The sequence below is a fragment of the Acipenser ruthenus genome, chromosome 20, assembly GCF_902713425.1.
Source record: "Acipenser ruthenus chromosome 20, fAciRut3.2 maternal haplotype, whole genome shotgun sequence".
Lineage (NCBI taxonomy): Eukaryota > Metazoa > Chordata > Actinopteri > Acipenseriformes > Acipenseridae > Acipenser > Acipenser ruthenus.
The window spans coordinates 4,256,541-4,269,876 of NC_081208.1; the positions used below are offsets into that span (position 1 = coordinate 4,256,541).

The 13,336-nt window shown below is 35.8% G+C and overlaps 1 protein-coding gene across 9 annotated transcripts in view; it reads left to right on the plus strand.

The window, feature by feature from the left end:
* The window catches only part of LOC117962678 (arginine-glutamic acid dipeptide repeats protein-like), a 131,193-nt gene that overhangs the window by 47,006 nt on the left and 70,851 nt on the right, over positions 1-13,336 (plus strand). For all 9 annotated transcript variants that reach the window (XM_058993220.1, XM_058993211.1, XM_058993213.1 and 6 more), the window contains one exon: positions 9,581-9,651. In XM_058993220.1, the coding sequence (XP_058849203.1) occupies positions 9,581-9,651 (71 nt within the window). The remainder of the gene's footprint in view (positions 1-9,580; positions 9,652-13,336) is intronic.

The following is a 13,336-nucleotide window of genomic DNA, read 5'->3' on the forward strand; positions in this document are numbered from 1 at the left end:
AGGCCACAGAAGATTTTGAAAATATCTACACTTGAGACGAAGCCTGCACTTACTCATTCTTTGCTATGATGTTACTGTCCAAACTGCTGTTTTATATCTTCACTGCCATTTCTTTCATTTGCCCACCAGGAATGTAAAGGTCAATTAGGCAATACTGCAGTTGTTTAATCTTAAAACCGTGATAAAATTACAGTCTGAAATGTGTTGCTCTTTTCTTTATCAAGTACCGTTCTGTTATTACTGGCCGCCTGTACATTCTGCTTTATTCTACAACAGACCTTGGTTGGTTTGTGTTCCCCCAAAGGACTGACTGTAGAAATTGTAGTTTTCCTATACTGATAACAATTTACGGGAAATGCCTAAAAGCAGATGTTTTCAACATTCTGAAACATAAAATTATTTTTAAAACTGTTTGAGGCACTATTTCTTTTAAGATAAGAAAAAATAAAAAAAACATCTGATGTCTCTTCTGTTAGAATTCTTTGAAAAAGCAGTAGTCCCATTCAATGAGGCATGACATATTAATCCATTCATGCAACAGATTTTATTTAGTTTTAAATATATAGTTTATTTAGATTTTTCGTTTTGCTGGTGTTGCTGTTAGCATCTGTGTAAGGATGACAATCGCTATTTTTTCTTTCATTCTTTTTTTTTTTTTTTTACTTGTGAATACTGCAATATGCATTGTGTTTTTTTGGTAACATACGGGGCTTATGTTTTTAACACAACTGATATCATGCAATACTATAGATAAGATCTTCCAGCCTTCAGTTATGGTTTTGGTAGCTTAACTTGGCACAGGAATATGAATCATGGATTACAGTCTATTAAATTTGAAATCCTCCTTTTTACTTTTGCCTCTTAACACACATTTTGACATGTAGCCTAAATCCATTGTGAAATGCCTATTACTAAAGCCTTGGTGCACATTGTTGTGTGCGTTTGCAGTTTGTTAAACATACGAAAGGTTTCTAATGGTTAAAACAAAGAATTCCAATATTTTACAGATCCCTGCCGTGTTGCTTATCAGTTTATCCCTCCAAGGTGGGTTTTGCGCTCAACAGAGGCGCATGCAATCTGTTTGGAGGATCAGCTTTTATTGCTGTCATTTTTTTTGTTGTATTGCTTGTCCCATTTTGCTGGGCTTCAATACAGTGCAAATATATAGTTTTACATTGTTGTCTTTGTAGGCAGCAAAGTGTAGTTCCTCTTACATGGATCAAGTTCTTGCACAAACTAATCTCCAGGTCTGTCCATACACACCAATGCTATATGCACCACGATGGGTTATGGACCATGATTCATAATATAATTTATATTATTTTTTTTATTATTTAGTTATTTAGCAGATGCTTTTATCCAAAGTGACTTACAGAAATTAAACAAAATATAAATGAGTCTTAAATTGAAAAATAAAATAGATACAGAGAAAAATGGCAGATAAAGACATAGCAGACATATAAAAGCAAATGAAGAATGATAAATATTTAAAATACACAACTAACTAACTAACTAATAAAATAACACAACACATAACAACGAAGTCCAGTGATGCGCTGTGATGCGTGGAGAACGCTTGCAATGGGGCTGTTTGAATGAGAAATGAAACACAAAACAAGTACATATATACATACTGGTATGAAGACATAAGTGTCTGTTCTGGTTAGGCTTTTGTATTTTGTTTTAATAGCATTATTCATCAAATTAAATGCTTCAAAACTGTTTGTTGAATCATATTATATTAGTCAGTGAAAATGTCTTTGCATTTCCTTCCACGACAGCGTTTCTAGGTTTTCTAGGCAGTCTGTGGGCGTCTGGGCAGCTGTCGCTTAATTAATCCAACTAACCAATGCCTGCCTGTAGTGTTAGTGAAGACTTAACACACAGAAACACGCTTGCCCTCTAGTCTTCACAGATGGATCACTCTTGAAAGAAAAAGCAGGACTCCAGAGGCATACAGCAGCGTTTTTTACATTTAACTCAAGAGTAACTTTTGAATGCGATTAGATGCAGGCCACTTAATTTGTAAGCGGGTGCCACAACCTCAGCTCTTGTGAATCCACCCTGTATGTGGTTCTGTAAAATGGATCTTTTCTCACAATCTGCATTCAGTATTCTATTAATTTACACTTGTGTCTCAGTCCTTTACAGACCATCATCTACCACTAACGGTCAACCGTCATTTCCGACCACACACCTACCAGTGGTTATTTGCTGGAACGATTTTCTTTTAAAGATGCAGCACATTGTTTTTCTAATTTCCTGATTACAGTAGCACTGGGAAACAGATGCTCTATCTAGTTGGGCACTCGCATTAAGCCCCTTTTCAACGTCGATAAATGTCTTTCAGTGAACTAACTAACCCAAAATGGACGGACAAAGAAATACAGCAAAGTGTAATGTGAGCTGGACGGTGTGAAAGCAGTTCTCTCCCCACCATGGAGGGACTGAAAGTTGCCAGTCATTATTCAGAGCCTATTTTATATGATTTAGTGTGCCTTCAGCAGCCCAGATGTGCCTGCAAAAGGAATGTGCTTGAACTTAAAGAGAAATGTAATGCTTAAATATGTTTTGGTGTCGCCTTCAAATGCCTTTTTTTCTTTATTTGGTACCAGCTGGATTTTGAAATCTGTCAAACGGGTTCATTAGTTGGGACCCACAAAGCTGCAAGAAAATGCTGTGTTCAGTTGCACAAACCCAGACATTATTTTTTTATTTTTATTTCTTTTAAGTGCAAAGGAAATTATCAATACCCACAGGTGTAGCACTCGGGCTTTAGCAAACTTTTTAATTAAGTAGCGTAACCTTTATGATTTGGGTAACAATAGGCAATCACACTTGTTTTTCAAGTTGCCAGGGAAACTCGACTGCCTTTGTTAACTCTCGTCAAGTTTGACTGCTTTCTAAGTTTTATGTTTCCTGTGGACTTGAACCAGATTTGAATTGTTATCAGAAATGTGTTGTTCTGAATAGTAATGTGTATTAGTTTAGAAAACTGATATGCCAAGACTTTCTAATGTTTTGGCTGTTAATTCACACCAGTGTCGTCTTCTTTTAACTAACCTGGGATTTTCTTTTCCTGGGGAATTAAATTAAACCCAAACATAATCCCATTTTTTTAAAATCTTTTTTTATATAGAGCTTTGGTCTGATTTTTGGGCACCGACTGGAGTTTATGTATTTTAAAGCAGTTTGTAAGCACAAATGGTAGCTTCCATATGTTGCATCTCTGTATTTAAATGCCCACCCTCCCCCACAGCCCCAGTGGCAATTACGGTGCGAATTGTGACCATTCACAGAAAATGGTCACAAGTACATAACAATGATTCACATTTGCAAGGCTCCCCCTTTGTCACTACAGAAAAGCAGCACATACTTCTTGGATTTCAAGGTGGATCTGTGTGTGGTTCCCCTGGTCCAACCACTCTCGCAAGACTTGTGCTTTTTAATGTATTAAAAACCAAATTACACTGCACGGATGTCATTTCATCAGTGTTTGTTTCTACTACATTTGTTATAGAAGTAGTATAATCAGTTCTGTTTATGATCTTGAAATGTCAGATACAAAGCCAAGCTGGAGGGTTTTTCCAGCAGTGTTTCTTAAAATCCTTTTCATTTTTAAAGCTTTCTTGTTGAACAGGTTCTCTTTTGAATTGGCATTGTTTTGGGGAGTGTTGAAGAAATAGCATCTCTGTTTCATGAAAGCCACTTTCTTTTTTTGGCTTGGGTTTTATAATTAATTTATTTAATTTTAAGATTTTGTTTAACCACTTTTCCTGATGAGAGAATATCCTGGGGTGTTACACAATAAAACCTTTCTCTATAGAAGTTAATAATATATTTAAGGATGTCATCAATTGTATGTATGATTTTGTAATAAAAGCAGTCTTTTCTAAAGACATTCTCGGTTTCAATTATTAAAGGAATCTGATCTAAAGATGTTATGCTATTTCTGCCTGGCTTTCATGTATTGCCTTATTGGGAAAGGCCTGTCATGGTGACATTAAATTGATTCATAACCCAGTTTGCATATCAAATATACTCTCGGTCTATCAAAACAAGATCTATAGGTTTCGTTTCCCGGGATAACCTAAAGTGTGTTTTACTATTTAACTACTTGAGCCAAAAATAGGAGAGAAAAAAAAAATCCTGGAATTCCAATGAATTATCAAGATAGACGATTACCACAGTACAGTGATTTTTAGGAGGCAGTTTTTATGTTCTCTTTTTCCTGTCCCTTTAAAAAAAAAAAAAATGTTTAAAGACCCAAGCCTATTGCAATAAACATGTCTGTCTATCAAGATGTAGATATTTATCTTTCTAATTCCTGGAGTCTTCCTCCCACTAGTCTTGTAGGGGAAGTATGCATCTCGGAACGTATAAATTATATTTATATAATGTATATGATTTTGCACTTTTGAACCAAAAAAACTAATCTGCATTGTTTATAAAATTTAAGGGGAAGAAAGTGAGTGACAGGTAACTTTGCATTTATTTTCCCATGGGTCCTTTGTTAGCCTTTTTATTGTTTTTATTTTGTCCCCCTCCCCCCCGCCACCCCCTTTTTTTTCTGCAAATGACCCAGTAATGCAATCTTTAAAAAAATGTACAGGAAAACAATAGCTGAAAATAAAATGTACAAACAATCCTATTCAAATACTTTATATTACAATGAAATAGACACAGATCCAGATCACCTAATATAGCAGTTATACATTTACAGTGGAGACTAAGGGAGATGCACATGTGTCCTTAATCTCTAAAGTGGTTAAATATAATGGGTAATGTAAATCCATGTGTAAAGTCTGCTGTATAGTACCTATTCCCCAAGTTCCTGTGAATCTTTAAGCCCTTTTTGGTGTAAATGTTGAAGACTGTCAAAGTAATTGCGTAGTTGCAACTGGATTAATATAAGCTATTACGATGCCTTGATTTTACAACAACCATTACTAGTATAAATATAGCATAGCATTTGTATTAATCTTGATAACCCTGGTAAGATCCTATTCGAGTTATCCCTCTTTTTGATGATGGATTTCTAGACAAGTTACTGTAGGAAATTAAACAAGTTGAGTTGTTAAAACATTGTACCGTACCTGTGAAATGTTACTGTGAAATGCTTATAAAAGAAATGCTCTTGTAGTAGAGCTGGAACAGTAAAAAAAAATATGACAAACTGCCAATTTATTAGACTCCACACTGCAGAAACCAGATGTTGATTTGTGTTGAATTAAAGTAAAAGAAAACTGACATTTCTTTGCTGAACAGACAGTTACCCCCAATTGCTTCCCAGTTGCCCTTGGCATTCACCCTTTATGTTCTTGCCTGTTTCTTGTTTTTACTGTGTGTAAAAATGCTGTCTAGTTCGATAGGGAGTCTGGGATTTTTTAGAGAGTTGTGTTTTGAGTGAATGATTTCGTTAAGGTATGAGGTTATCTGATACCCCTCTTGGAAGAAGGCTACTTGCAGCAAGTGACTTCGGGTTGTTTTCATTTTTAATACTAAAGTGATTTCCTGACTAAACTGATTTTAGGTGCACGGGTCAGATTTGACACAATATTCACAGAATTGCTGTTCATAATTAAATGTCATGGTAAATGTATTGTAGTTTCCCAAAGCTCATCTGTTCTTTAAAAGCCCCCATAAACGAATGTGATTTTGTTCTCAATAGCACTTTGTAGGCTTTGGTAATGAGGCTTTAGCTCTGCTGTGGGTAGGCTAAATGTCCATATCATAATTCAGGTAGGTTGTGTGTTTTTCAAATTATGTTAAATGTTGTTGGTATAAAATGAAGGCGCAGTGCTGTAGTTTGTGGGATTAATCTTGAGATGATAAGCAGTTTGCATGGTTGTGCCAGATGTTTAACTGCATTGTGTAATAGTGCTTAATGCAGTTGGTATTGCTTTTGCGACAGTTTGTGATTACGGCTGTGTCACTCAAGGTGACATTTTCCTATAGAGCTGTGCGTTGACAAACGAGTCCAGAAGAGTAACTTAGACTAACAGGTGCAAAAATGTAAGCTCTCGTCTCTTTAGTGATTAATGGAAGCGGCTACACAACACCACAGTTACAGTGCAGGCCTGTCAAGAACTGTAAAAATAGCTGTCTGTCATAAGATAATATACAGCTTCTTTCTTTATTCTTTCAGAATTGCTTTCTGAAATTCTTCCAGCGTATTATTTTGCGTGGTGTGGTGTATCTGTTTAAGAGCTTTGCCGAATACATGACAAAAATTCTTCTTTCAGTTAAGTCTTGGCCTAGAATGACGACATATAAAGTTAGTCAAGGTGTTTAGGCTTATATAAATATACCAATTATTTGCAGTACATACACTTTAAGAAACACATCTGTGTTACTCAATTACACTTTAATGTATTCCTTTTGAAGCTAATAGAAGGGTAGAATTGACATCCATTAATGGTCCTTTGATTGGCAGAGTGAAGGCTTTTAAAATAAAAATTAGAGAAAATAACTGGTTCTGACAACGAATATTCACGAGCTATGAAAGAGAATTCAGTGTGGCTTCAATTTAGAGTAAAATAATTTGGTACACACAAAAAAAACCCAGATCAGGCAGCCTCAATACCCCAGTGTGCCTCAAGTGAACAGCGTAAATTGGATGAACAGTTTATTGTTAAGCTGAAACCCTGACACATTGTGTTTACAGCGAGTGAGCCTGCCGCGTTGCTTGAAATGTGCCCAGCAGAAAATGATATGAGCAGAACAGGCAAACTGTTTGTTCGTTCTCGGGCATGTGGGAAGAAAGAAGTGTGAATGCTGACCATAGTACTATATCAGTAGCTGCTTATTGACTGTATAATACCTCCTGTCGTTTACTTATTGCATTGCTTGCTGGCTTTAATTGAGATCTGTTATGTTAGTGACAGTAAAGATAACAACTACATTGCATTAACAAGGTGTTTGCTTTTGTATGTTAGCAGGAACATTAGTAGGTTTTTAAGAGAGGTGTTTGCCATACTGTATTGGAAAGAGGAATGCTTGTAGGTTCAGTTAAGGCAAAAAAAAAAAGAAATCTGAATGTATAGCTGGCTTCCACATGAAGTAGATAATTAAATGCTTTTGTATTTTTAGTATTGAAAAAATACTAAATTGTGGTTTTGAAATTCTTTTACTTAGATTTGGATGAGCACAAACACCCACACCTGTCTGCCTGCCATAAGTATTTTCTTTTTATCTAAGTTAAATAGTCTCTCCCTTCTTTTTTGTATTGTCATAAATGAACTGTCATTACGATGTAAATGTCTGGATAATTCCCCCTTTCACTGTGTAGCAATTAAAATGCACTGTTGTATGTAGCCTATATTTTGAAGAAAAGGTAGTGCTTATTTCATGTGGTTTTCAACCATTTAAATTAGTCAGGAGAATATCGCCATCCAACAGAAGCAATCTTTTAAATACTTGTTAATTTTATTGCACATTGTGTGTTGACCTTCTGCAGACAAAGGTTGTGAATAACACTGGAAAGGCTAAACTTCGGTGAGCAATTTGCTGAAAATTTGGAACCCGGTTTCCAAGTGGAGGGGCCAATACATGACTACGTCTCTTGGGCATTAGCAGGAGTTTAGGAGCTGGATTATTGCAGATCCTTTGCTATTACGAACCACTCAAACAGCTATTGTAACACAGAAGGAATTGGCAGGCTCATGTCACTGGGGAGCTAGTAACCTCTATTCCCAAAGAGACCCAGCCACACACACACCTTTCTGAGCACAGATTGCTTTGAGGATCTCGAAGACGGAGGAAATGTAGCTTTTTTTTTTCCTGAAAGTATTCTGAAAATATTAAGTGTTTGCTGTACTGAATTAGAAGGGGCAAGATTGTCAAATCTGTTTCCTTAAAAAAAGAAAAAAATACTCTCTCCTGCCAAAGTAAAATTGACAATATAAACTATGTTGTCTCATTTTATTCAGTTTTGTCTCTCTCTTGTTCTCCTCTTTCTTTTCTGACTAATGCTGTGCCGCCCAGCGGGGTCACACAAAGCAGTGATAGATACTTTCACTTATTTTATCTTGTAAATGAGTTACCAAAACCAGGTCGAGATGGGCCATTCTTTTGACGCTTGTTGTCAATTAGCAGCTGGCTGACTGGTGATAAAAATTATTAATTCAAACCGCTCCAGATTCCAATCTTGCTTCCTGTAAAACGGGGGGTTGAGGGTTTTTATGGTTTAAAAAAAGAAAAAAAGAAAAGCATTGTGCTAAACCTGTCTACATCTTTCACCTGCTGCCATGAAATGATAAACAGAACAAGTGCTGATGGATTGAGACTACTTGGATTGTCGTACTTTTCTCCAATAGTCTTTTATGTTTGACTATGGTCTTTATGTAAACATTGAATATACATTGTGCATTTAACATCTTTTTATAAGGGAATAGAGATAATGTAACAACTGATGTGAATCTACAGTGTTTATGAATAGGGGCAGCATTCCACGTGCATATTTAGATTTTCACTTTATTGAAGAAGTAATCTTTGAGTCCTTGGATAAAGGTCGTTGTATTACAGCATCTTTTTAAAAACATTAGATTGTACATATCCTAGAGACCGTATTACTTTTTAATTTATCAGATAGGTTGGTCTTTATTATTATTATTATTATTATTATTATTATTATTGGATTAAGGACTATACTGCTAGCAATATTCAATTCTAGCTTAATCTTTAAGCAGTGCCATATCTTCTTATGTCTTCAACCAGCACAGCTAATTTTCACCAGTATCCCATGGGAGAAGAGAGACCTTTCTGTTTCAATCGATTTAAATCCTAATGAATACAACTGTAGGAACTGTCTGCTTTTGACAGTATGTACACTATAAAGCATTGTCAATGTATAATTAAAAAAAAAAAAAAAAAAAAAAAAAAATACTGCAAATTGGAAACCGCACAGAAGTAATTACCCGATCTCTGCCACGTCAAATGCAGTTTTAAGAAAGCCCTTACAGTCCCAGAGGAAAATTTGAATTTGTTTGTTAGCTTCACTGCTACAAATGCTTGGCTTGGATTCTTTTTTCCCCCCTCTGTTTGGCCTATAAATAACAAAACTGTAATTTTGAATACCTAACCATCACTGATCCCAGAAAATTTGTTTGGATTTTCTACCTTGTGAAATGTTTTTGTTTTAGGGACGAAAGGTCATGACCTGGTCATTCCACTTGTCGGATTCAATCTTGCAGCAGAGCTATTAAGTTTGGCACTAATTTAACTGGAAAAAGAACTGCTAATCCTGGTTGGATAAGAACCTAACTAGCTACAAGATAATGAAATTAGCTATATCTATGTCTGTAATATAATGTACTTAATCTATGAATGTACTGTATGTATGTACAGGATGCATGGATGGCATGACATAACTTTTGAGACCCTATATTTAACCTTTTAATTTACTGCTGCAGTTTTGTTTCACAAAAAAGGAACAAATTGCACTTTGGCATAAAGACTTTTAAAAAATGGTCCTACACATTCTATACATAGATTTTATAATGGCATGATTATGATATTTTATACATATTTTTTTGTTTGCTATTCCTTTAACAATGCCTGATTTTCTTCTTTCTTTAAGATTGTGTATATATTGAGAGTCGTCGACCCAATACCCCATACTTCATTTGTAGCATTCAAGATTTCAAACTGGTGAGTACCTTTTTCCTTCCGTGTGGTCATGTTTGTTCGCTGTTTTAGATCGGTTTTGTCTAAGTTATGTGACGGAGCGATCAAACAGAAATACACTGTAGAGTGCTTCACTGCACTCAACTGGCATAGTAATACAAATGTATTGGGTAAGATTGGTTCTAAGAATTTTACTGTACAGCAAAAAACAACTTTAAAATGTTCAACTATAAATGTTGTGGGTTAGTGGGTCATAAGTGGTGTTTTGTATTTGTTGTATACACTTGGAATATTTTAATAATATAATTGCATAACAATTCTTTGAGTAAAGACACTGGACTCTGAATTAGAATGGATATTTGGCATAAAACCCACACGTTTGCTGTGGTTTACTCCTTGCTTGTAAAATGCATTACTAAAGCTTCATTTCTTCTTGGATTTCCTCCTTTTCAAAGTTAATGGATGTGCAATATGGTGCATTCACAGCTTGTGGTTTTCTGATAAATGTGAAATCAGTCTGTTTAAAAATGATGATGCATAAAACAGAAGGCATTTTATCTGAGTCTTTTAAATTGTTTTATTTATTATGCAACAGGATCTGCACTCGCTGTTTTTCAATGAGCATGTTCAACGGTGACTGCTGAAATGTAAAACAAAACTAATCTGTTAGGACTAAAAAGCCAGTGAAAATCCCTGATTGACTCCAGTATAATTCTGTACTTACCACTTTCTTTCTGTTGCTAGCACTGTGTTTCAACATCATTTTTATACATAAATGAAGAATCCTAATAGTCACATTGAATCTCATACATATAAATAGTCTTTACATAGCATTAAGCAGAGCATGTTTACTAACTCCCCGTGGTAGTGGGGGTTTTGGATTTCTTCTTTTATGTGAACAGAAATAATGCACTGGAAACCTTATCCTTTGCTTCATGAATTGAATTGGATACAGCACAGCCAAACTGTTTGAGTTAGATTGTAACAAAAAACAAAAAAACTAATCAATCCTACTCTGCCAGAAAAGTTCCTGATTATCAAATCATTAATCTTTAAATCAATAGTAAAGTGGACAAATAAATCCACCTCTAACAGGCAGGTAGGCTTTAATGGCAGGGGGTATTAAGGCTGATAATCGAAGGTCACAGTGCAATGGATGCAGTCTTGGTAACAGCAGCATACATTAGAGAAACACTTGTATATGCAGTAGAAAAAACAGCATTGTAGAGCTAATCCGATTGCAAGAAAGAATGCTGAGGATGGCAGGAACTTATGATGGCATGGTTCTTTGTGCCAATAATAACATATCAAGTATTGTGCGCTAATCCACAGATTGATTTACGTGTGGTTTAAAGATCTCTGTAATGAGGTGAATTGTTGATGCAAAGAATATAGAAATATACAGCTAACATTTCTGTGTTCCAGGGGACATATTTGGTCCAATAGGATATTGGTCACGAAACAATACATACAAGGCCTGTTAAACGGATTATGTACAGCAAGTATGCAATGTATAAATAATTAATCATCATGTATTCATTGTTTGAGTACGTTAACCTCCTGTGCTGTATCTGTTAGCTGGTAGCACTTGGTTGTTCACATCTGCTATTAGTTTGCTGATGAAAGTCTTGCGTGTTGCTGAAAGTCATATTGTTTATAAGATTCTCTAAAGCAATCAGGAGGGGCTGGCAAGACAGGCACCCTTTGGGCTTCCTCTGACCTCAGCTGTCAGGATCCTTCCATAATTGGATAACAAACATTTGTCCTCCGTGAATGGGATAATATCAGGTTTTTCTTTCTCATGATGGTGTTCACTGCATTTGATAGCAGGATGTGACCCCACCTACCAGCTTAAGTGCTCAGTCGTTCATTTAAAGGCTCTTCTGCAGGAGACATCACAGATACAGACCTGTACAGTAGCTTGTTTTCCCACAGCTGCTTATGAAATATGGCCCTCTTAAATGATTTCTGTTTTTGTTTTTTTTACGAATTGAACACTGCTGCTTATGTACGTACATATCATTTGCTGATAAATTCTACAAGCACACCGACCTAATAGGCTATGATACTTCCACTGTAGGAAAACAATTGATTGCAGGTGTTTAGATGGTGTCATTAGTGTTTTTTTACTTCTTCGCACCACATTATTTAACTAATAGACTGGAGTACAGTTTACATCTACAATGTGGCAGCGCAGCATATCAGCACACTATTGCAGTTACCTTGTGTGTCTGAAGAAGGTCTTGAGTATTAATCTCTATGGCTAGTTTTCCGAAGCAGACTGCCCACAGTAGGGTGTCACTTTCAAGGCTGGTAAGGTTAGTGGAAACCCTGAAAACCACCCAACGGGGTGGTAGAAGATCCTGCACTGTGCAGCTGCTGGCTGATGAATAGAATTAGGCGATAGCAGCAGTCATATTGTGTAGCCATTTCTGCTGTTTCTCTCCCTGAAGGAGAAGAGTTGTTTTTTTAAAGAATTATAATCCATGTATTATACCTATTTGAAATGGTCCAATGTATGCTTGTGGTGTTTACTGTCATTCTCTGCCTATCTGGAAGTTAGCTGTCACAGTACAGTGGCTCGGGTCTTTTGTACCAGAGATGATAACATATTATCAGATACTGTGTCCTTCGACTGATTAACTTGCTCCGATTTATCAGTACAGGTTTGGATTATGAGTTGTGGGTGACAAGAAGCTGACAGCAGTGTTATAACATGTAATCAATCTGCACGAGATGAATATGATACAGGGCTGTCATTTCCTTTTCTATCTTTGGAGTTGCGTTGCTTGCTACACAGAAACGCTAAGAAGTTGTCATGTTGCTACGGTCCATGCTTGTTTTTTCCCTGCGGTTAAACTAATTTGCAGATATTGGCCACATCAGCTGCAGAATGGCTTTCCCGCTAATGGACTGATTGCAGTTTTCCTCTGGGGCATTCGCTGGGAAAAACACCCTGCTCTTCTTGGGGATTTTTTTTTTTTCGCTTATGGACATTTAATTAGATGTGATGTACAATACAATTATGTTCAAGGCTTCAGTTTCCCAGATCAAATGCGGAACAGACAGATTACAAATTACTTCAGATAAATAAAAATAATAAATATAAAAGAGAAGAGAAATGGACAGTTTGTCAGTAATTAAAAACATAAACAAGAACAGGAAAATCTGGTGTTATGCACAATGTAATTAAATAATGTATATTGATTTGATAATGTAGATAGAACATTTTTATTTCGTTATACTAAATACACTTATGTATTAATGGTGGTTTTAAGCATGGCTGGATTTGAATGGGGGCAGTCGTAGTTGACAATTTAAAAAAAATGTAATACCCATTAACTGTACATTCTGTTATTACTGTAGAAACACAACTATGGTTCTCCTTTCATACAATTCTGTTTAATTCAGTTTAACTTTGTATTTTAGATTTAAAACCCTAATATATTCATCTCTTTGGGTGTGCAAGTAAAATAAACCTATTTTGAACAATATTTACAGTAGACAGAATTTCAAGTTAAACCAAAGATGATATCGATGGGAATAATCCTCAGGACCTCTTTCATGCATAAAATGTTAATGTACTCAATGTAATTCTTTCATACTGCTTATTCGGTGCTTATCATTGGGTTTCATAAGCTAATTAAAAATGCTTTCATAAAGATGCAAATAAGTGTGCATTAATGTGTGAAACAACAAAAGGTTATCA